Genomic DNA, 24,280 nt, shown 5'->3' on the forward strand with positions numbered 1-24,280 from the left:
TATCACTGTCAGGTCTAAATTAGTTCTAAGATAGGGGCTCTTACTGGTGTACAACTGTAAGCATATATCTAGTTGTTGTATATGTCACATAGTTGTATGCATAGATCTAGTCAAGTTGTTGTCGATGACAGAAAACTGTATGAATAGATCTAGTCAAGTTGTTGTCGATGACAGAAAACTGTATGAATAGATCTAGTCAAGTTGTTGTCGATGACAGAAAACTGTATGAATAGATCTAGTCAAGTTGTCGATGACAGAAAACTGTATGAATAGATCTAGTCAAGTTGTTGTCGATGACAGAAAACTGTATGAATAGATCTAGTCAAGTTGTTGTCGATGACAGAAAACTGTATGAATAGATCTAGTCAAGTTGTTGTCGATGACAGAAAAATGTATGAATAGATTTAAGGAAGTTGTTGTCGATGACAGAAAACTGTATGAATAGATTTAAGCAAGTTGTTGTCAATGACAGAAAACTGTATGAATAGATTAAAGCGAGTTGTTGTCGATGACAGAAAACTGTATGAATAGATTTAAGCAAGTTGTTGTCGATGACAGAAAACTGTATGAATAGATTTAAGCAAGTTGTTGTCGATGAAAGAAAAACTGTATGAATAGATTTAGTCAAGTTGTTGTCGATGACAGAAAACTGTATGAATAGATTTAAGCAAGTTGTTGTCGATGACAGAAAACTGTATGAATAGATTTAGTCAAGTTGTTGTCGATGACAGAAAACTGTATGATTAGATCTAGTCAAATTGTTGTCGATGACAGAAAACTGTATGAATAGATTTAAGAAAGTTGTTGTCGATGACAGAAAACTGTATGAATAGATTGAAGCAAGTTGTTGTCGATGACAGAACACTGCATGAATAGATCTAGTCAAGTTGTTGTCGATGACAGAAAACTGTATGAATAGATCTAAGCAAGTTGTTGTCAATGACAGAAAACTGTATGAATAGATTTAAGCAAGTTGTTGTTGATGACAGAAAACTGTATGAATAGATTTAAGCAAGTTGTTGTCGATGACAGAAAACTGTATGAATAGATTGAAGCAAGTTGTTGTCGATGACAGAAAACTGTATGAATAGATTTAAGCACGTTGTTGTCGATGACAGAAAACTGTATGAATAGATTGAAGCAAGTTGTTGTCGATGACAGAAAACTGCATGAATAGATTTAAGCAAGTTGTTGCGGATGACAGAAAACTGTATGAATAGATTTAAGCAAGTTGTTGTTGATGACAGAAAACTGTAGGAATAGATTTAAGCAAGTTGTTGCGGATGACAGAAAACTGTATGAATAGATTTAAGCAAGTTGTTGCGGATGATATGTAAATGCATGCACTGATCCAGGCCCGGTTTTGTAAATGAAATATAGTATACAGGCCAGTGGTTGTAAATGATACATACTGTATATCATGATAGATAGTGTATATCATGATAGATAGTGTATATCATGATACATACTGTAAATCATGATAGATACTGTATATCATGATACATACTGTAAATCATGATAGATACTGTATATCATGATAGATAGTGTGTATCATGATAGATACTGTATATCATGATAGATAGTGTATATCATGATAGATAGTGTATATCATGATAGATAGTATATATCATGATAGATACTGTATATCATGATAGATACTGTATATCATGATAGATACTGTATATCATGATAGATGGTGTATATCATGATAGATACTGTATATCATGATACATACTGTAAATCATGATAGATACTGTATATCATGATAGATACTGTATATCATGATACATACTGTAAATCATGATAGGTAGTGTATATCATGATAGATACTGTTTATCATGATAGATGGTGTAAATCATGATAGATACTGTATATAATGATAGATAGTGTATATCATGATAGATACTGAATATCATGATAGATAGTGTATATCATGATAGATACTGTATATCATGATAGATACTGTATATCATTTACAAAAACCGGCCTGGATCTAAGCATACAGCTATATATGATCTAACTGTATGCATAGATCTAGGCAAGTTGTTGTAAATAATGTATAACTGTATGCTACGTTATTTCATTGGTTGGTGCCGTTGGTTAATATCAAAGTGCATGTATAGATCTACAATGGTGGCGCTGGTTAATATCTAAGTGTATGTATAGATCTAGATTGGTCGGGCTGGTTAATATCTAAGTGTATGCACAGACCTACAACGGTGGCGCTGGTGAATATCTAAGTGTATGCATAGATCTACAACGGTGGCACTGGTTAATATCTAAGTGTATGCATAGATCTACAGCGGTGGCGCTGTTAATATCTAAGTGTATGCATAGATCTACAATGGTGGCACTGGTACATATATAAGTGTATGCATAGATGTACAGCGGTGGCACTGGTTAATATCTAAGTGTATGCATAGATCTACAATGGTGGCGCTGTTAATATCTAAGTTTATGCACAGACCTACAACGGTGGCGCTGGTTAATATCTAAGTTTATGAATAGATCTACAATGGTGGCTCTGGTGGCAATGGTGGCACTGGTTAATATCTAAGTGTATGCATAGATCTACAATGGTGGCACTGGTACATATATAAGTGTATGCATAAGATCCACAGCGGTGGCGCACTGGTTAATATCTAAGTGTATGAATAGATCTACAATGGTGGCGCTGGTTAATATCTAAGTTAATATCTACAACGGTGGTGGTTAATGCATGTATCTACAGATCTACAATGGTGGCGCTGGTACATATATAAGTGTATGCATAGATGTACAGCGGTGGCAGGGTGGTATGCATAGATCTACAATGGTGGCGCTGGTTAATATCTAAGTGTATGCACAGATGTACAGCGGTGGCACTGGTTAATATGTAAGATGGTGCATAGGCTACAATGGTTAATATCTAAGTGTATGCACATACTGAGTTTAATATTTAAATGGCACTGGACCTGGTTAATATCTAAGTGTATACAATGGTGGCTCTGGTTAATATCTAAAGTGTATGCATAGATCTACAATGGTTAATATCTAAGGGTTCAACGGTATCTGGTTAATATAAGTGCATGCATAGATCTACAATGAGGTGGCGCTGGTTAATACCTAAGTGTATGCATAGATCTGCAATGGTGGCGCTGGTTAATATCTAAGTGTATGCACAGACCTACAACGGTGGCGCTGGTTAATATCTAAGTATATGTACAGTTCTACAATGGTGGCGCTGGGTAATTTCTGGCAGCGAGGGATGGTTTGGGACAGTCAAGGATGGTTAGAGATAGTCAGGGGTGGTTCGGGACTGTCAGAAATGGTTAGGTTTGGAGAAGTAAGGGGTGGTTAGGAACAGTCCTGGCAGGTTAGGTTATGGACAGTCAGGTCAGGTTAGGTTATGGACAGTCAGAATGCATTATACCTGACACCTTCCGCCATATTCCATTGTTCGCAGCTTTGGTCAATTTATTTTATTTATTATTAGGGGTTTAGGGTTAGGGTTAGGGTTAGGGTTAGAGACCTTATCCAATCAGGTAGTTAGACGTCCGTCTAATGTAAGTCTACCCAGTGAGGGGTGTCGCTGGTGGCGCTGGTTAATATCTAAGTGTATGCATAGATCTACAATGGTGGCGCTGGTTAATATCTAAGTGTATGCATAGATCTACAATGGTGGCGCGGGTTCATATCTAAGTGCATGCATAGATCTACAATGGTGGCGCTGGTTAATACCTAAGTGTATGCATAGATCTGCAATGGTGGCGCTGGTTAATATCTAAGTGTATGCACAGACCTACAACGGTGGCGCTGGTTAATATCTAAGTATATGTACAGTTCTACAATGGTGGCGCTGGGTAATTTCTGGCAGCGAGGGATGGTTTGGGACAGTCAAGGATGGTTAGAGATAGTCAGGGGTGGTTCGGGACTGTCAGAAATGGTTAGGTTTGGAGAAGTAAGGGGTGGTTAGGAACAGTCCTGGCAGGTTAGGTTATGGACAGTCAGGTCAGGTTAGGTTATGGACAGTCAGAATGCATTATACCTGACACCTTCCGCCATATTCCATTGTTCGCAGCTTTGGTCAATTTATTTTATTTATTATTAGGGGTTTAGGGTTAGGGTTAGGGTTAGGGTTAGGGACCTTATCCAATTAGGTAGTTAGACGTCCGTCTAATGTAAGTCTACCCAGTGAGGGGTGTCTGGGACACAAGTAGAATAGTGCCCCAAACCATGACAGTTAGTGACACAAGTAATATATGTCGCCTTGTTCTGAAGTTATTACAACAGATCAACAAATTTGAAGAGATTTATTGAAAAACAAGTCTTATAGATACAGCATATCAATAGACAACTGGCATATGCCTCCTTTATAGAAACCAACAAGACATAACGAGTGCTGTATAACAAAACAATACTGTACTTCTTTAATATGCTGTTGTAAATCAAATTAAAAATGAATTGTTTGCACATGGATATATGCACCAAGGTGTTGATATTTGTTGTAACACAAGCCATGCGGCCGTTTCGTAACTGTACTATCGTGCGTGATGTTACAATTAAATAAAGTAGGATAATGGATTAAAGATATAGCCGAGTTTACAGCTAAAGGCACAACGGACCTACACGCTACAAACTGATCCGAGGATGAGTGCCAGAGGTGAAGGTCTTGCAGTCCAGGCCCCTGTCACTGGAGTGGGTAGGGGTGGCTGGTACTGAAGGCTACGACGACCAATGTAAGCGTGACGTGCATGGCCCCCGACACCCAGAGAAGCATGCAGATAGCGGAGACAAAGACATCGGGGCCACAGTGATCAGGCACGACTTCAGAGGAAGGTGCACGACCATGCTAGACACGAACAAGAAGGTGTAGCAGCATACTGTAGAAATGCAACTGAAGGAGACCATGGAATCTTTCTGCATTATATAGGTCCGGTGCACCTTCATAAGCGGACGTTAAGGCCTTGGGTCATACATAAAGACCTCGCATACTGAGGGTACACAAAACAGCAGGAAAAGCACCACCTGTATGATGCAAGCTACGTCATCTCTCGCGTGCTTGTGTACGCAGATGTTCTTCACTCGAGAAGGTCCCCGCCTAACTTGATGGAACATGCCACACGTTCCAGTTGCGAGGAATTGATAAATTCATAAACCTTGACATTTGATGATAGGGGCTGTAACAACCTGCATTAGCCGTACATAAAACTGTAACAACCAATATTTGGCATAACACAATATGTAACAGCCAGCATTAGCCACAACACAATCTGGAACAACAGCTAACATTAGCTATAACACAATCTGTAACGCCCAACTTCAGCCATGACACAATCTGTAACAGCCAGTATTAGCTATCACACATTCTGTAACAGGTAACAGTGGTTCCAAAACAAACTGTAACAGCCAGTGTCAGAATATAGGCTATAACATAACTTAATCAGCCAATAGGAATACAACCGAAGCTGTGGGTGGCGACAGCTGAAACAGCACTGAGACACAGTACCAGCTGATATGACAGAGGGAATGACGTTACGCAGCTGGAGCGATCACACACTAAGGAAGGAGTAAATGTATGGAAAGCCCAAAGTTGGCAGTAAACTTTACTTCTCCTTTATACAAGGACATAGAGATCCATGTCACACCAACTACAGACATGTCACCAACTGCACTGGGCCAGTAAAGTAATCACAAGGCTGAGGTATCACGTCGTGATTTGGTAGCTGTCCTTGCATAATGTACACAAGTCAGTCGGTCACGTGGCATGACAGGAAAGACGACAGTTAAACCGATCCATGGCGAAACGTTATAAGGCCAGTAGTTGAGCAAGATGTGACAGGATTGCTGTTTGATGAACGCCCCAAAATAACTTTATACTTGTTATAGTTCCCCATGACGGAACTGCATACAGCAGATTTCAAACGGGCTTGTCGCCACCAAATGACGACATAAGATAAGCCGAGTTTATAGTATCTGTATTTCCCTGTGATGTCATGTGACTGAGTCGACGTAGACTACTACGAAGAGTCGTCGTCCATAGTAGATGGGATGGCCAACATCAGCTACTTGTCAAGCTGACGCAGCCAACATAGGCTAGACCATTAGCTTTGACGACCAGCATTAGCTTCAACATTAGCTGTGACTGCCGATGGAAGCCATACCATCAATTATGATGACGAAAATTAGCCGTATCATTAACTGTAACTGCCGACATTTGTTATAACATTAACTGTAACTGCCGACGCAAACAAGAACTTTGGCTGTGACTGACTACAATGACCCACATTATGAGAGTGAGAGAGTGTATAACGAAATCTCACCCCATCAATATCATTGACAACAATCCTGCTGGCCTTACCACAACGTGAACGGTGTAGTACTTCATGCATTGAAGAGGAAAATCTTACATCTATCACAAAACAATAACTAGACTAGGTTGACACAACGCTGGAGAGACACATAATAATAAATGTTAAAAAGCACAACTTACAAAATGAAAGTCTGGTTTTAAACATATAGATCACATTGTTTCATCAAAGTAATTCATGTAGAAAACAGTCAACATGATAGGAACTATAATCAATATGAGAGTCCTCTCGAGCATGACCTAGGCTTCATGCATAATGAAAATGAAGTATTTTAAAGCGCATTCTTGAGAGGACGCTTGCGTTAATTTTTCAAGATCTAACGGGTTAGCATTGTACAGTATTAAACCGCGTTATGACGGTTCAAAGCAGTCTTGTTCATCTCCTAACATTTTCTCGTACACGAGACGTCTAATGATTTCATTAGTAATTGAATACAATGACTGTCTCACATCTAGACTAGACTTTAGGCAATAGATAGCTGAATGCGGCAACTGAAAGGAGAACTACTTCTACGGCAGTAAAGCTAGCGGGTTAGAGCAATACGGAACATCTCCACCCATGCATATCTGTACACCACGGTATTCTGAGGACAACAAACACTACGGTTGTTATTAAATACACCCCTCAGTTACGGGCTAGTAAAACACACACACACACACACACACACACACACACACACACACACACACACACACACACACACACACACACACACACACACACACACACACACACACACACACACACACACACACACACACACACACACACATACACACACACACACATATACACATTCTATATATTACTCATTACTTCCCTTTATCTATCTCACTCGCTCGCTCTTTCTCTCAGGTACGAGCACGCGCACACACGAACACACACATAGTGCGTTCTGACGGGGTTTAACACTTATTGTCACTGAATCAAGTAAATATATTAGGTACTGGACATATTGTATACATAAACGTTCCCGTACTACGATTTACGAGGCGTCAAAAGATAATAATGGTTTAACTTTAGACCAGACAATATCATAACACATGAAATGGAAATTGACCTATAAACTATGCATGTGTATCTGGATGTGAACAAATACTCAGTAGCGATATGTACATAGCATCAGTTAAATAGATATAAACAAACATGCAAAATCCATACAAAGTGTGACGGAGTCAGAAGCCACCCAGAGAAAAATTCTAAAAAAATACTTTCTGAAAGAGGACCCTGAATAAATCGACTTAGACATGGGTATAAGTAGGTCCATGGAACCTCCTATATTTGAAGAAACTGTAAAACTGAAGTCCCGTCTGGGTACCACTCCGGCAACATCCGCGACGTCTACAGCTGTAAGCAATGCACCAGTCTCACCGTCCTTCAATCACACTGCCTGCAGGACCGCTCACATATAGTCTCACCAGTTCCTCAACATATACAATAGCAAATATGAGCAACAACGACCTCCTACTGAGCTACATTACACCGGTTCAGGCAGGTTCGGGTCTCGGCCAGCATCAACCGTGGTCAGGAGCAATGGTCTTTGTAGTACGGACTTCCAGATCAGAGTAATGTTATCACATGTATTCAGTCTGTGGATGCAATCGTTCATGTGACTCCTCCTTACATGCAGACTGAATTAATGAATTGTATGTTCAGTTGAAACAGGAGCACTCCGTAGTGCATTTCAGCTGGTCACCACACAGCACAGGGAACACTCAGCTCAGTATGTGTCTCAATATAAACACAAGGCAGGGGATGAGCAACTGCTGGTATGACATTGGTGTTGTGCTAAGGGGGGCACCATTACCTACTGATGAACTTGGAGTAATGATAGGTTCCTGTTCTACCTCAAAGGCTGGGGGTATGACAGTGTACTCGATTCTACCTAGGGTGGATGTTATCTGCGTTGTTTTCTGGGTGGTGGTGGTAGTTGTTCTCAAAACGCGCATGATATTCTGACACAGGTTTTCCTCTGTGATAGTAAAATAACCCTGAAGTTTGGCGGTCTCCATTAATTCATAGGAGAAACAATCTCCAGCTGTGAGAACCTTGATTTTACTGTCGTCCGTGAACACCCAACAAAGGTATGTGTCTCTACTTTTGGCGACAACTGCATGGGTATCATTGCCGAACTGGAACGACGCCAGACACCTGTAGTCGATAGGGAGGTTAGGTGTGGAGCAGTTAACAGGCTGAACCGTGATGCTATCGTCTTCGTGAACAGGGCTGTAGTAGAGACAACCGCCACAGTCCTCCCCCTCCTCGCGGAAGGAAAGCCCATATTGCAATGAAGGCGGGAGCCCGCAACTTACATAATGCATTTTTTCTTTTCGTATGAGTAACCTTGATGGTTTCAAACTGTTATCATACAAGCTGTTAGGCCTCGACTGGAATGCTTCATCATCACAGATAAGTTTCTTCTGATCTGGCGTTGGTATCAGAGGCCAGTCGAGTCTGCTTCCCAAGCGGTACTTCATGACCGGAAGGGCTATCTTCTCCAGCTCAACACAAGCGTAGCGTGGGTAACACCCGTTATCGAACAACTCAAGAAGGACTCGTCGATCTCGGTAATAATCGCTCTGCATCTCCAAACACTGAAATCTGCCTATGTCGTTAATATTCATAGAATAATCGTAGATGTTGATTTCATGTTCTCTGTTCCCTTTAGCGTCGATCCATTTGCCTCTCATATGTTCGGGAAAAGTACACAAGCCAATTTCACTTTCATACTCACAATCACGACAAGTTTTTGAGCAGTGCTGCCTGAAATCTGTGTCACAGAAATCCTTGATCAAAGAACATCCATCCACAGCATCAGCACAGATACTGGAGTGAACCTGTTTTTCTATGCTGATGTAGTAATAGTTCAACGTTTCCTCTTCCGATTCGTTGGGGTGACAAACAAGGTCCAGCATGAGATAGGCTCCCTTCATATCTCCCAGAGCATCACTGATACGGAGGCACCACATTTGTTTATGAACAGTGGCATGTTGGAGAATAACAAAGGTCTGACCATTTTCTTCCCAGTGAGCAATACAGTACGCTCTTTGCTTGATATCTCGGGGTAGGGAAGGAGGGATACATTGTTCGTCCCGGAAATCAAACAATATCCCTTCTCCCTTTTCACATTCACTTTCAATCCTTAACAAGAGCAGATGGTCAGCACATACTATGGTGTGGTTAGGGAACTGCATCTGTACATTGTAACCGCCGACAAAGGGGCACGTAATGCGCTGGTCGGGTGTTTGACTTAACTGCACGATAGGCCAGTGATCTAAGGCCATTAAACGATCTTGACACAAGTCAATGGAGCGTCGATTTGAGTTACGAGATACTTTCAGTTGAACAATGTTGGCACTTCTCCGAAGAAACTGCATACAAACAAAACGGTGCTCCTTTTGTTTCTCTTCGTGTGTCACCAAATACTTGTCATTCGAGGTTTTCTGTATGCATCTTCGAGCATACGCGCTGCCACTTCCGCCTTTGATTTGGTTAATTTGCATGTACGTTCCCTTGACGTAAGCAACAAAGGTTCCCTCTCCATAGTCTGCTGCCCAAGGCTCATCCCTCTGGAGGAACTCAGGGAACCTGCACGTGGCCCAGGTGCGGGGCAGCGCGCAAAGAAGGGAGAACAGGGGCAGGAGCTGCAGCAACATCATCTGTCTGGGGAACACCTGCAACATACACGTGCTGTTTGTAGAAAACTGTGCAGTTATATGCCATCAAACCCGTGGAGCATGTCATCGCCACCATACCTCATGTATGACTAAACAGACCCGATAGATTATAGGTGTATCTATCTACTCCCTAGAGGCAGATACATAACACAGAGTCTTAATGCATTATGCAGCTTGTGGCACCTGTGCAAATTTACATGACAAAGTTTATTGTGAAAGTTGTACAGCTGTGTTTTGGGTTTAACGTGTATATTAGTGCACGAATATATGTACATGTGTATTGAGCAACTTAAAGTGTATTATTGGTGTATTACGTAACATGGAGCATGTACAGGTTGGCATGTAACATATGGTGTATGTACAGGTTGGCATGCAACATATGGTGTATGTACATAGAGAATACTACACGAGGTCTCATTACATACGAATTATACGAAACGAGTGTCCTTCCTATGGTATCTGACCGAGCGAAAGCGAGGTCAGATAACATAGGAAGGTCACGAGATTTCGTATAATTCGTATGTAATGAGACCGAGTAATATTTTATTTATTACCACGTCTTACATGCATTTAAATTGACAAAATAGCGTATTTTTGTTATGTTTTTGGTTTCAAACCGAAACCGGTTTCATAAAGAGGTTGCGGAAGAGGTTTGTACTGTAGTACAATATTTGCATGACGTCACACTAATGACGTCACTGCCATGGTAACCGACGTCACGATGCATGTCAGTTATCATCGCCTCGTACAGCCTCCTACAGTAAACCACTCCGTTGCACCTCGTTTCTTGGTTTCCAGTTGCTTCATTCGGCTAACATCACTGGTGGAAACATTGCGTTTATGTTTTTCGACAGATATAATGTCTCAGTTCGACTCACAATTAAACAGCGACACGGCAACGTTCGCAATGTTTACATTCCCACAATGCATTTTAGTTGTAGAATGAATGAATTCACGTGTTTGTTATGAATGGAAAAATAGTTACGTCAGAATGTGACCTAATTGAGAGGTCATCGGTTATCCAATCAAATCGTTAGAATTTCAGGTCAAGTCGTTACGACACAGGTCAACGCGATACGACACTCGTGTGACGTACGAGATGAATATGCAACTACCCATACGTTGACCACGTGGGTAATAAAGGTTGGTATGCAACATATGGTGTATATACAGGTTGGTATGCAACATATGGTGTATGTACAGGTTGGCATGTAACATATGGTGTATGGACAGGTTGGTATGCAGCATATGGATGTACAGGTTGGTATGCAACATATGGTGTATGTACAGGTTGGTATGCAACATATGGTGTATCTACAGGTTGGTATGTAACATATGGTGTATGTACAGGTTGTTATGCAACATATGGATGTACATGTTGGTATGCAGCATATGGTGTATGTACAGGTTGGTATGCAACATATGGTGTATGTACAGGTTGGTATGCAGCATATGGTGTATGTACAGGTTGGTATGCAACATATGGTGTATGTACAGGTTGGTATGCAGCATATGGGGTATGTACAGGTTGGTATGCAGCATATGGATGTACAGGTTGGTATGCAACATATGGTGTATGTACAGGTTGGCATGCAACATATGGGGTATGTACAGACTGGTTTGCAACATATGGATGTACAGGTTGGTATGCAACATATGGTGTATGTACATGTTGGTATGCAGCATATGGGGTATGTACAGACTGGTATGCAACATATGGATGTACAGGTTGGTATGCAACATACGGTGTATGTACAGGTTGGTATGCAACATATGGGGTATGTACAGACTGGTTTGCAACATATGGATGTACAGGTTGGTATGCAACATATGGTGTATGTACATGTTGGTATGCAGCATATGGTGTATGTACAGACTGGTATACAACATATGGATGTACAGGATGGTATGCAACATATGGTGTATGTACAGGTTGGTATCCAACATATGTATGTACAGGTTGGTGTCCAACATATGGTGTATGTACAGGTTGGTATGCAGCATATGGTGTATGTACAGACTGGTATGCAGCATATGGTGTATGTACAGGTTGGTATGCAACATATGGTGTATGTACAGGTTGGTATGCAGCATATGGTGTATGTACAGGTTGGTATGCAACATATGGTGTATGTACAGGTTGGTATGCAGCATATGGGGTATGTACAGGTTGGTATGCAGCATATGGGGTATGTACAGGTTGGTATGCAGCATATGGATGTACAGGTTGGTATGCAACATATGGTGTATGTACAGGTTGGCATGCAACATATGGTGTATGTACAGGTTGGTATGCAACATATGGGGTATGTACAGACTGGTTTGCAAAATATGGTGTATGTACAGGTTGGTATGCAACATATGGGGTATGTACAGACTGGTATGCAGCACATATGGATGTACAGGTTGGTATGCAACATATGGTGTATGTACATGTTGGTATGCAGCATATGGTGTATGTACAGACTGGTATGCAACATATGGATGTACAGGTTGGTATGCAACATATGGTGTATGTACAGGTTGGTATGCAACATATGGGGTATGTACAGACTGGTTTGCAACATATGGATGTACAGGTTGGTATGCAACATATGGTGTATGTACATGTTGGTATGCAGCATATGGTGTATGTACAGACTGGTATGCAACATATGGATATACAGGTTGGTATGCAACATATGGTGTATGTACAGGTTGGTATGCAACATATGGTGTATGTACAGTATGCAACATATGGGTGTATGTGCAACATATGGGTGTATGTACAGGTTGGTATGCAGCATATGGTGTATGTACAGGTTGGTATGCAACATATGGTGTATGTACAGGACTGGTATGCAACATATATGTATGTACAGGTTGGTATGCAACATATGCATTGTTATGTACAGCATTGGTATGCAACATATGGTGTATGTACAGGTTGGTATGCAACATATGGTGTATGTACAGGTTGGTATGCAGCATATGGTGTATGTACAGGTAATGGTATGCAACATATGGTGTATGTACAGGGTATGGTATGTACAACATATGGTGTATGTACAGGTTGGTATGCAACAACAGGTTGGTATGCAACATATATGGGTGTATGTACAGGTTGGTATGCAACATATGGTGTATGTACAGGTTGGTATGCAACATATACAGGTTGGTGTATGTACAGGTTGGTATGCAGCATATGGTGTATGTACAGGTATGGTATATGCAGGTTGGTATGCATATGGATGTACAGGTTGGTATGCAACATATGGTGTATGTACAGGTTGGCATGCAACATATGGTGTATGTACAGACTGGTATGCAACATATGGATGTACAGGTTGGTATGCAACATATGGTGTATGTACAGGTTGGTATGCAACATATGGGGTATGTACAGACTGGTTTGCAACATATGGATGTACAGGTTGGTATGCAACATATGGTGTATGTACATGTTGGTATGCAGCATATGGTGTATGTACAGACTGGTATGCAACATATGGATGTACAGGTTGGTATGCAACATATGGTGTATGTACAGGTTGGTATGCAACATATGGTGTATGTACAGGTTGGTATGCAACATATGGTGTATGTACAGGTTGGTATGCAGCATATGGTGTATGTACATGTTGGTATGCAGCATATGGTGTATGTACAGGTTGGTATGCAACATATGAATGTACATGTTCGTATGCAACATATGGTGTATGTACAGGTTGGTATGCAACATATGGGGTATGTACAGACTGGTATGCAACATATGGATGTACAGGTTGGTATGCAGCATATGGTGTATGTACAGGTTGGTATGCAACATATGGGGTATGTACAGACTGGTTTGCAACATATGGTGTATGTACAGGTTGGTATGCAACATATGGGTGTATGTACAGGTTGGTATGCAGCATATGGTGTATGTACAGGTTGGTATGCAACATATGGTGTATGTACAGGTTGGCATCCAACATATGGTGTATGTACAGACTGGTATGCAACATATGGATGTACAGGTTGGTATGCAACATATGGATGTACAGGTTGGTATGCAGCATATGGGGTATGTACAGACTGGTATGCAACATATGGTGTATGTACAGGTTGGTATGCAACATATGGTGTATGTACAGGTTGGTATGCAACATATGGTGTATGTACAGACTGGTATGCAACATGTGGATGTACAGGTTGGTATGCAACATATGGTGTATGTACAGACTGGTATGCAACATATGGATGTACAGGTTGGTATGCAACATATGGTGGTACATGTACAACATATGGTGTATGGTATGGTATGCAACATATGGGGTATGTACAGGTTGGTATGCAACATATGGATGTACAGGTTGGTATGCAACATATGGTGTATGTACAGGTTGGTATCCAACATATGTATGTACAGGTTGGTATCCAACATATTGTGTATGTACAGGTTGGTATGCAGCATATGTATGTACAGGTTGGTATGCAACATATGGTGTATGTACAGGTTGGTATGCAGCATATGGTGTATGTACAGGTTGGTATGCAACATATGGTGTATGTACATGTTGGTATGCAACATATGGATGTACATGTTGGTATGCAACATATGGTATGTACATGTTGGTACAGCATATGGTACAGGTTGGTAATACATATATGGATGTACATGTTGGTATGCAGCATATGTATGTACAGACTGGTATGCAACATATTGGGTATGTATAGGTTGGTATGCAACATATGGTGTATGTACAGGTTGGTATGCAACATATGGTGTATGTACAGGTTGGCATGTAACATATGGTGTATGTACAGGTTGGTATGTAACATATGGTGTATGTACAGGTTGGTATGCAACATATGGTGTATGTACAGGTTGGTATGTAACATATGGTGTATGTACAGGTTGGTATGTAACATATGGTGTATGTACAGGTTGGTATGCAACATATGGTGTATGTACAGGTTGGTATGTAACATATGGTGTATGTACAGGTTGGCATGTAACATATGGTGTATGTACAGGTTGGTATGCAACATATGGTGTATGTACAGGTTGGTATGTAACATATGGTGTATGTACAGGTTGGCATGTAACATATGGTGTATGTACAGGTTGGTATGCAACATATGGTGTATGTACAGGTTGGCATGCAACATATGGTGTATGGACAGGTTGGCATGTAACATATGGTGTATGTACAGGTTGGCATGCAACATATGGATGTACAGGTTGGCATGCAACATATGTATGTACAGATTGGTATGTGACATATGGTGTATGTACAGGTTGGCATGCAACATATGGTGTATGTACAGACTGGTATGTAACACAAGGTGAATGTAAAGATTGGTATGTATTCATGCGTATACACATACACAAAGAGTATATGCGTCTCATTTTGTATGTAAACTGTAGAATGAATCATTCTATTGTCGGTTGTCGGTCGTGTTCGGCGTAAACGACGCGTCTTCGTGTCGTACTTAACAAATAATTCCTTTCCCTTTTTTAAAACCATGCTCGGTATCCCTGTACATAGCTTGACTGCATAGCAGCGAAGGACAACAAAAAGATCACTATCATACAGCTGTCTAATGAATATACAAACGGAGGTTCTACATGTGTTCTTAATATTGTTAACGTAGAATTAATCATACTACAACTGTATACACGGTGACTGATTTCCCAGGACGTCAATGGTGAAATATGAATTTAATGAGGTAGTCAACAAGTGCCCCTTTTTCTTTCCATTCTCCAGAAATACACACAGTTTTAGAAATACCTATTTTCGAAAATGGTTAATAATTTGTAAAACAGATCAGCGGATACCCTTTAGAGTTCTTTTTGAAAGCGTGTGTCGTCGTCAGCATTTAGCAATCACATTGGGGATACTATCAACCGGTTTGGTGGTGTTGTGTTTTCGAAAGCTTACGTAAAGGTATAGAAAGGTCACTGGACTGATCGTTGCGAACTCGGGTAGGAGTTCCAGATAAGCTCAAGTTACATGCTATGTTTCCCACAGTGAGGAGCTGAGAGTAGTGAACACCTGTATCTATGAAAGTCGTATGGTATTTTCGAATTGTTACTTTCTATCCTTCACGTAAAACAACCAGCAACAACGGCAAGTGTAAAAACAGTAATCGCTGATCTTTAACCAAATAACACCTGGAGAAAAATATTTAGCAACAGAAGGAGTTGAACAGGGCCATAGCAACTTCAAGCTTCGTGAGGATAGATTGCGACATTGCAACAGTGGGTTTATAAAAAAATTAAATCTGATCTCGATCAATAACTACAAAAAAACAGAAGATATCTGAATTTTTTTCATGCTACAATATCGATTACCTCGCGGCTTGGTTCAATTCGCACACATTCGACAAAGCAAAGATCCCACTAATATCCGCTTTGAGGCAACCTTGTAGGCCATTGTTTCAGTAAGAAGGTGCACTGCTAGCGGAAGAGCTCTTGTCTCAACCTGAACACAGTGTCTGTGGAGCGAAGCCCGCAAGGCACACCACAAGTAACCCTAGAACGGTCCACAACAGCCTGGAATGCCATACGCTTGGAAACCTGATGTGAGCATGTAAATAATTCAACACAGCTTTGACTATCTCCATAAAATATTTATATGTCACTTTCACGGGAACTATTTTGAAAGCTTGTGTTTAGTAAATGAACTTTAACCTTAAGTGCACCAATTTAAGACGAAGTAAAATATCCTTTTAATATTCAGAATGTGTCCTTTCACCTCACACCGCTTAGTACGATGACATATGAAACCCTGTGTCAGACATACACTCACACCGCCCAGTACTGTGATATATGAAACCCTGTGTCAGACATACTCTCACACCGCCCAGTACTGTGACATACGAAACCCTGTGTCAAACATACACTCACACCGCCCAGTACTGTGACATATGAAACCCTGTGTCAGACATACTCTCACACCGCCCAGTACTATGGCATATGAAACCCTGTGTCAGACATACTCTCACACCGCCCAGTACTATGACATATGAAACCCTGTGTCAGACATACTCTCACACCGCCCAGTACTGTGACATATGAAACCCTGTGTCAGACATACTCTCACACCGCCCAGTACTGTGACATATGAAACATTTTATCAGACATACTCTCACACCGCCCAGTACGATGACATATCAAACCCTGTGCCAGACATACTCTCAGACCGCCCAGTACTATGACATATGAAACCCTGTGTCAGACATACTCTCACACCGCCCAGTACTGTGACATATGAAACATTTTATCAGACATACACTCACACCGCCCAGTACGATGACATATGAAACCCTGTGTCAGACATACTCTCACACCGCCCAGTACGATGACATATGAAACCCTGTGTCAGACATACTCTCACACCGCCCAGTACTGTGACATATGAAACCCTGTGTCAGACATACTCTCACACCGCCCAGTACTGTGACATATGAAACCCTGTGTCAGACATACTCTCACACCGCCCAGTACTGTGACATATGAAACCCTGTGTCAGACATACTCTCACACCGCCCAGTACTGTGACATATGAAACCCTGTGTCAGACATACTCTCACACCGCCCAGTACGATGGCATATGAAACCCTGTGTCAGACATACTCTCACACCGCCCAGTACTGTGACATATGAAACATTTTATCAGACATACTCTCACACCGCCCAGTACGATGACATATCAAACCCTGTGCCAGACATACTCTCACACCGCCCAGTACTGTGACATATGAAACATTTTGTCAGATACTCTCACACCGCCCAGTACTGTGACATATGAAACACTGTGTTAGACATACACTCACACCGCCCAGTACGATCACATACGAAACACCGTGTCAGACATACTCTCACACCGCCCAGTACTGTGACATATGAAACATTTTATCAGACATACACTCACACCGCCCAGTACGATGACATACGAAACACTGTGTCAGGCATATGCTCACACCGCCCAGTACAGTGACATATGAAACCCTGTGTCAGACATACTCTCACACCGCCCAGTACTGTGACATATGAAACCCTGTGTCAGACATACTCTCACACCGCCCAGTACTGTGACATATGAAACCCTGTGCCAGACATACACTCACACCGCCCAGTACTGTGACATATGAAACCCTGTGTCAGACATACTCTCACACCGCCCAGTACTGTGACATATGAAACCCTGTGCCAGATATACACTCACACCGCCCAGTACTGTGACATATGAAACCCTGTGTCAGACATACTCTCACACCGCCCAGTACTGTGACATATGAAACCCTGTGTCAGACATACACTCAGACCGCCCAGTACTATGGCATATGAAACCCTGTGTCAGACATACTCTCACACCGCCCAGTACTGTGACATATGAAACCCTGTGTCAGACATACACTCACACCGCCCAGTACTGTGATATATGAAACCCTGTGTCAGACATATTCTCACACCGCCCAGTACTGTGACATATAAACATTTTGTCAGATATACACTCATACCGCCCAGTACGATGACATACGAAACATTGTGTCAGGCATATTCTCACACCGCCCATTACTATGGCATATGAAACATTTTGTCAGATACTCTCACGCCGCCCAGTACTGTGACATATGAAACCCTGTGTTAGACACTCTCACACCGCCCAGTACTGTGACATATGAAACACTGTGTCAGACATACTCTCACATAAGCAGTTTGGTTGGTGTTGATAAGTATTACATTTGGCATCTTAGAAAAGAAATACAGTTCGCTCTGCCACCATGTATAGTGTAATAAAGCACACTTTTGCCCTGAACTATTATAGTTAAAGTACTCGGAAGCAAGCGTCCTCGTACTTTAACTATAATAGTTCAGGGCGAAAGTGTGCTTTATTACACTATACATGGTGGTAGAGCGAACTGTATTTCTTTTCTAAGATGCCAAATGTAATACTTTCTAAGGATAATTACGATTAATTTAAGGCTTACTGGCGCGCTGTTCTATTGATGTGTCTGCCCCCCTACGTTAAGACGAACGTTACCAGAAAAAAACAAATGATAACAGTTTGATGACGATTTACGTTCGGCTCAAATATCTTCTCTGAATTATTTTAATTACATCTGTCATTAACGTAAACCATATGGGGCAATATGAACGTCGCATTTCTACTACCAACGTAAGTTTAGATCAGTACATCCAGATGAATATTGAGTAGTCAAGCCACGTTCCACGATTGCATTATGGGAATGTAAACATTGCGAACGTTACCGTGTCGCTGAAAACTTGTGAGTCGAATTGACACATTTTAACCGTCGTAAAACATAAACGTAATGTTTCCAGCAGTGATGTTAGCTGCGTGAAGCAACTGCAAACCAAGAAACGTGATGCAACGGAGTAGTTTACTGTAGGAGGCCGTACAAGGCGATGACAACTGACATGCATCGTGACGTCGCTTACATTGTGACGTAATGTAAAATGTTTCGATTACGAGGGGGCAGACTAGAATGGCGCAGTGACGGGATAACGTCATTCAATTGTTACGTCATCAAAAAACTATACCTTTATTGTCTGATAATGTTTGTTTTTTTCGATTGTTCTAACCGCTAGGCATCTTAGAAAACTTGATATCTATCAAATTCCATCGAAAGGGTAATCTGAAACACCATTAGTCTTATTCAAAGTGTTTAGTAATTACCAATAAGCATTATTATTATTATTATTGTTGTTTTCTAAAGACAAAAAAGGACTAATATTGGTCATAGTTAGGGTGTGTTTTAATACAGTAATATGTAAAGAAATATACGACTCTCAGCAAATGAAACCAGTGGTTAATTGCAATACCAAGCCATCGGGGTGGAAACACATCTGCAGTCTGGTAACGAATTTTCACCACCCATATTCCCATTCACTCTCGCACCACTGATGTATATGTGAGGGCTAATTTTCATGTCGGGAATCCCCAACCTGTAATATATAGACGAGATAATACTTGGATGCTAAGACGTGACAGACTCGAAAATGCAATTAGCTGCAAATCTCCCTGTCAATGTTGCATTTCACATGAGGATAGATTAACAAGGGTTGCAGTGCCATATGTGTTTTGTTTAAAGATGTTGTAATTTGGAAATAACATATTTCATAATGTTATAAAACACCATGTGTCTATATGTAAGTCATAAAGGTTCTTGAGAGGCATTTAGAAGTTGGCATTCAAGTAAAACGCAAATTTTATGGATGACAACTTCTTCTATATTTGTATGTCACAACGTTTCTGGGCTTTTCCTTACACAAAATGCACCTGACGAAGGGACAAGGAATAGCCCAGAACCGTTGTGAGATACAATAAAGAAGAAGTTGCCATCCGTAATATTTGCGTTTTACATGTAAGTCATATTAAATATAGTGTAAACATGATATGTAAGTAGGTTTGTCATGATTCAATATAGAGAAAACATAATATGTAAGTTGGTTTGTCATGGTTAAATAAAGTGTCAAACATAATATGTAAGTTGGTTTGTCATGATTAAATATAGTGTACATAATATGTAAGTAGGTTTGTCATGATTAAATAAAGTGTAAAACTTAATATGTAAGTTGGTTTGTCATGATTAAATATAGAGTAAACATAATATGTAAGTTGGTTTCTCATGATTAAATATAGTGTACATAATATGTAAGTTGGTTTGTCATGATTAAATATAGGGTAAACATAATATTTAAGTTGGTTTCTCATGATTAAATAAAGTGTAAACATAATATGTAAGTTGGTTTGTCATGATTAAATATCGTGTACATAATATGTAAGTAGGTTTGTCATGATTAAATAAAGTGTAAAACTTAATATGTAAGTTGGTTTGTCATGATTAAATATAGAGTAAACATAATATGTAAGTTGGTTTCTCATGATTAAATATAGTGTACATAATATGTAAGTTGGTTTGTCATGATTAAATATAGGGTAAACATAATATTTAAGTTGGTTTCTCATGATTAAATAAAGTGTAAACATAATATGTAAGTTGGTTTGTCATGATTAAATATCGTGTACATAATATGTAAGTTGATTTGTCATGTTTAAATAAAGTGTAAAACATAATATGTAAGTTTGTTTGCTATTTGAATATAGTGTAAACATAATATGTAGGTTGGTTTGTCATGATTAAATATAGTGTACATAATATGTAAGTTGATTTGTCATGTTTAAATAAAGTGTAAAACATAATATGTAAGTTTGTTTGCTATTTGAATATAGTGTAAACATAATATGTAGGTTGGTTTGTCATGATTAAATATAGTGTACATAATATGTAAGTTGGTTTGTCATGTTTAAATAAAGTGTAAAACATAATATGTAAGTTTGTTTGCTATGTAAGTTGGTTTATCATGTTTAAATATAGTGCAAACATAATAAGTAAATTGGTTGGTCATGTTTAAATATACAGTTAACATAATATGTAAGTTGGTTTCTCATGATTAAATATAGAGTAAACATAATATGTAAGTTAGTTTGTCATGATTAAATATAGGGTAAAGATAATATGTAAGTTGGTTTCTCATGTTTAAATAAAGTGTAAACATAATATGTAAGTTGGTTTTTCATAGTAAAATAAAGTGTAAAACATAATATGTAAGGTGGTTTGTTATTTAAATAAAGTGTAAACATAATATGTAAGTTGATTTGTCATGTTTAGAGATCTTGTGGTGCATGTGTGACGAGATGTAACAAGAGGCGATATGTTTAAATGTGCGAGTGAGCGAGTTAAACTTTAACACTGACATCATCCCATCCATGGAGCGACACATGTAAGTAGAGGCGAGATGTTAAAGGTTGTTGTAACGCTATATGTAAGCTGAGTTGTCATGACTGAAGGTGTCGCCATATGCTAGAAGGCATGTTAAAGATGTCGTGAAGAGCATAAGTAAACGAAGCGATATCTTGAAGAATATACTAAAGTGACATGTTAGGGAATGACTTTATTGAAAGAAGTTTAACGTAATACATAAGTAACAAACAAGCAGCGGGGAACCACTGATAAGTAGCTTTATCAGTACATCATGGGTTTACATCACTGTATCTTAAGAAAAATGTAGGACAGTATATACAGCCTGAGCCAAATGCTTGCCGAGGTGTCAGGTGTATTCAGGCCTCAGTAGACGTAGCGTGATAACATAGAACGTACCTGAAGTAGCACGGTATGCTGGGTGTGAAGGTGGGGGTATAGTGCTCGCTCCGGTCGTCTTAAACATCAGCTGCTGACATTAGTCGCCTCAGTCCGCAGCCGCAGCATTCCTCAACATGGCGATGAAAGACGCCGCCAGCACGACTGCAACACAAAGTGTCCGTTGCTGCTATAACGCATATACAAATATTGGCTTAACTCGTCATTCCATTACACGCAACAATCACAGTGTCCGCTTAGCCTGCGATTAAACACGACATCAGTAAAACTATGGTGAGAAAGGCAAGACGGGGAGAGCATTGTTTCCGTGGTTTAATGGTCCTGTGTTTGAGCATGGCTAAAGTCTCAACAGGCACTTTTTTGTTACAACGCCATCAGTAAAACAATAGAAACGTGAATGGTCCGCTACTCTATCCGTACACGCTGTCTCGCAGCTGATAGGTCGAGGAGATTTCACACTCTCAGCTGTAAATTAACTCCCGTTATTGATGTGTACTTCTTCACACAATTCATTAGCTGTTTTTAATCGTCGACAAATGTAAAGTGTTTATCGTTGAACTGCATATTCCAAATATAGTAATGTTCAACACCCTTAAATTATCACACCAAGCCGCATCGAAAGAAACGGTAGCACGTCGGTAGCAATTGATCGCCAGTCTTCCAAGTATCAACATGTTGGTTTACAGCAGCAGCAGCCTTCATCTGATAGGTAACATGAACACAGTGAGACCTTCGTTAATATTTCATCCTTGTCCCTTATCAACAAAGTATCACTCATACATGAAATATTCATTATACCAAAGGAATCACAGAGAGAACACGTATGCAATACACATTGCTCGAGGGACACGGCATCTCAGTGTTTGGATACGTGGATTCTTCAACAATAACCCTGACGTAGAGCACAGGTGGATTCTTCAACAATAACCCTGACGTAGAGCACAGGTGTATTCTTCAACAATAACACTGAAGTAGAGCATAGGTGTATTCTTCAACAATAGCCCTGAAGTAGGGCATAGGTGTATTTTTCAACAATAACCCTGACATAAAGCATAGGTGTATTCTTCAACAATAACCCTGACGCACAGCATAGGTGTATTCTTCAACAATAACCCTGACACAGAGCATAGGTGTATTCTTCAACAATAACCCTGACATAGAGCATAGGTGTATTCTTCAACAATAACCCTGATATAGAGCATAGGTGTATTCTTCAACAATAACCCTGACGTACAACATAGGTGTATTATTGAACAACAGCCCTGATGTACAGCATAGGTGTATTCCTCAACAATAACCCTGACATAGAGCATAGGTGTATTCTTAAAAAATAACCCTGAAGTAGAGGATAGGTGTATTCTTCAACAATAACCCTGACGCACAACATATGTGTATTCATCAACAAAAACCCTGACATAGAGCATAGGTGTATTCATCAAGACTAACCCTGACGAAGACCATAGGTGTATTCTTCAACAATAACCATGACACAGACCATACGTGTATTCTTCAACTATAACCCTGACGTACAGCATAGTTGTATTCTTCAACAATAACCCTGACGTACAACGTTAGGTGTATTATTGAACAACAGCCCTGATGTACATCATAGGTGCATTCATCAACAATAACCCTGACATAGAGCATTGACGTATTCTTGAACAATAACACTGACGTACAGCATAGGTGTATTCTTCAACAACAGCCCTGATGTACAGCATAGGTGTATTCTTCAACAATAACCCTGACGCACAGCATAGGTGTATTCTTCAACAAAAACCCTGACATAGAGCATAGGTGTATTCTTCAACAATAACCCTGATGTACAGCATAAGTGTATTCTTCAACAATAAACCTGGCGTACAGCATAGTTGTATTCTTCAACAATAATCCTGAAGTAGAGCATAGGAGTATTCTTCAACAATAACCCTGATGTACAGCATAGGTGTATTCTTCAACAATAACCCTGAAGTAGAGGATAGGTGTATTCTTCAACAATAACCCTGAGATAGAGCACAGGTGTATTCTTCAAGAATAACCCTGACGAAGAGCATAGGTTTATTCTTCAACCATAACCCTGAAGTAGAGGATAGGTGT

The 24,280-nt window shown here is 40.2% G+C and overlaps 1 protein-coding gene across 2 annotated transcripts in view; it reads right to left on the bottom strand.

The window, feature by feature from the left end:
• Positions 1–7,080: 7,080 nt before the first annotated feature.
• The window catches only part of LOC124273107, a 60,617-nt gene continuing 43,417 nt past the window's right edge, over positions 7,081–24,280 (bottom strand). The window contains exons 2-3 of one of the 2 annotated variants that reach the window (XM_046708328.1): positions 22,184–22,327; positions 7,081–10,024 (exon numbers count right to left, since the gene is read on the bottom strand). In XM_046708328.1, the coding sequence (XP_046564284.1) occupies positions 8,066–10,009 (1,944 nt within the window). In that variant the 5' untranslated portion in view covers positions 10,010–10,024; positions 22,184–22,327 and the 3' untranslated portion in view covers positions 7,081–8,065. Of the gene's footprint in view, positions 10,025–22,183; positions 23,060–24,280 lie in introns of those variants that run through there. The other variant, XM_046708327.1, reaches the window with a different exon arrangement.

This window comes from Haliotis rubra, unplaced genomic scaffold (genome assembly GCF_003918875.1).
Source record: "Haliotis rubra isolate DU_JTF1 unplaced genomic scaffold, ASM391887v1 Scf1762, whole genome shotgun sequence".
NCBI lineage: Eukaryota > Metazoa > Mollusca > Gastropoda > Lepetellida > Haliotidae > Haliotis > Haliotis rubra.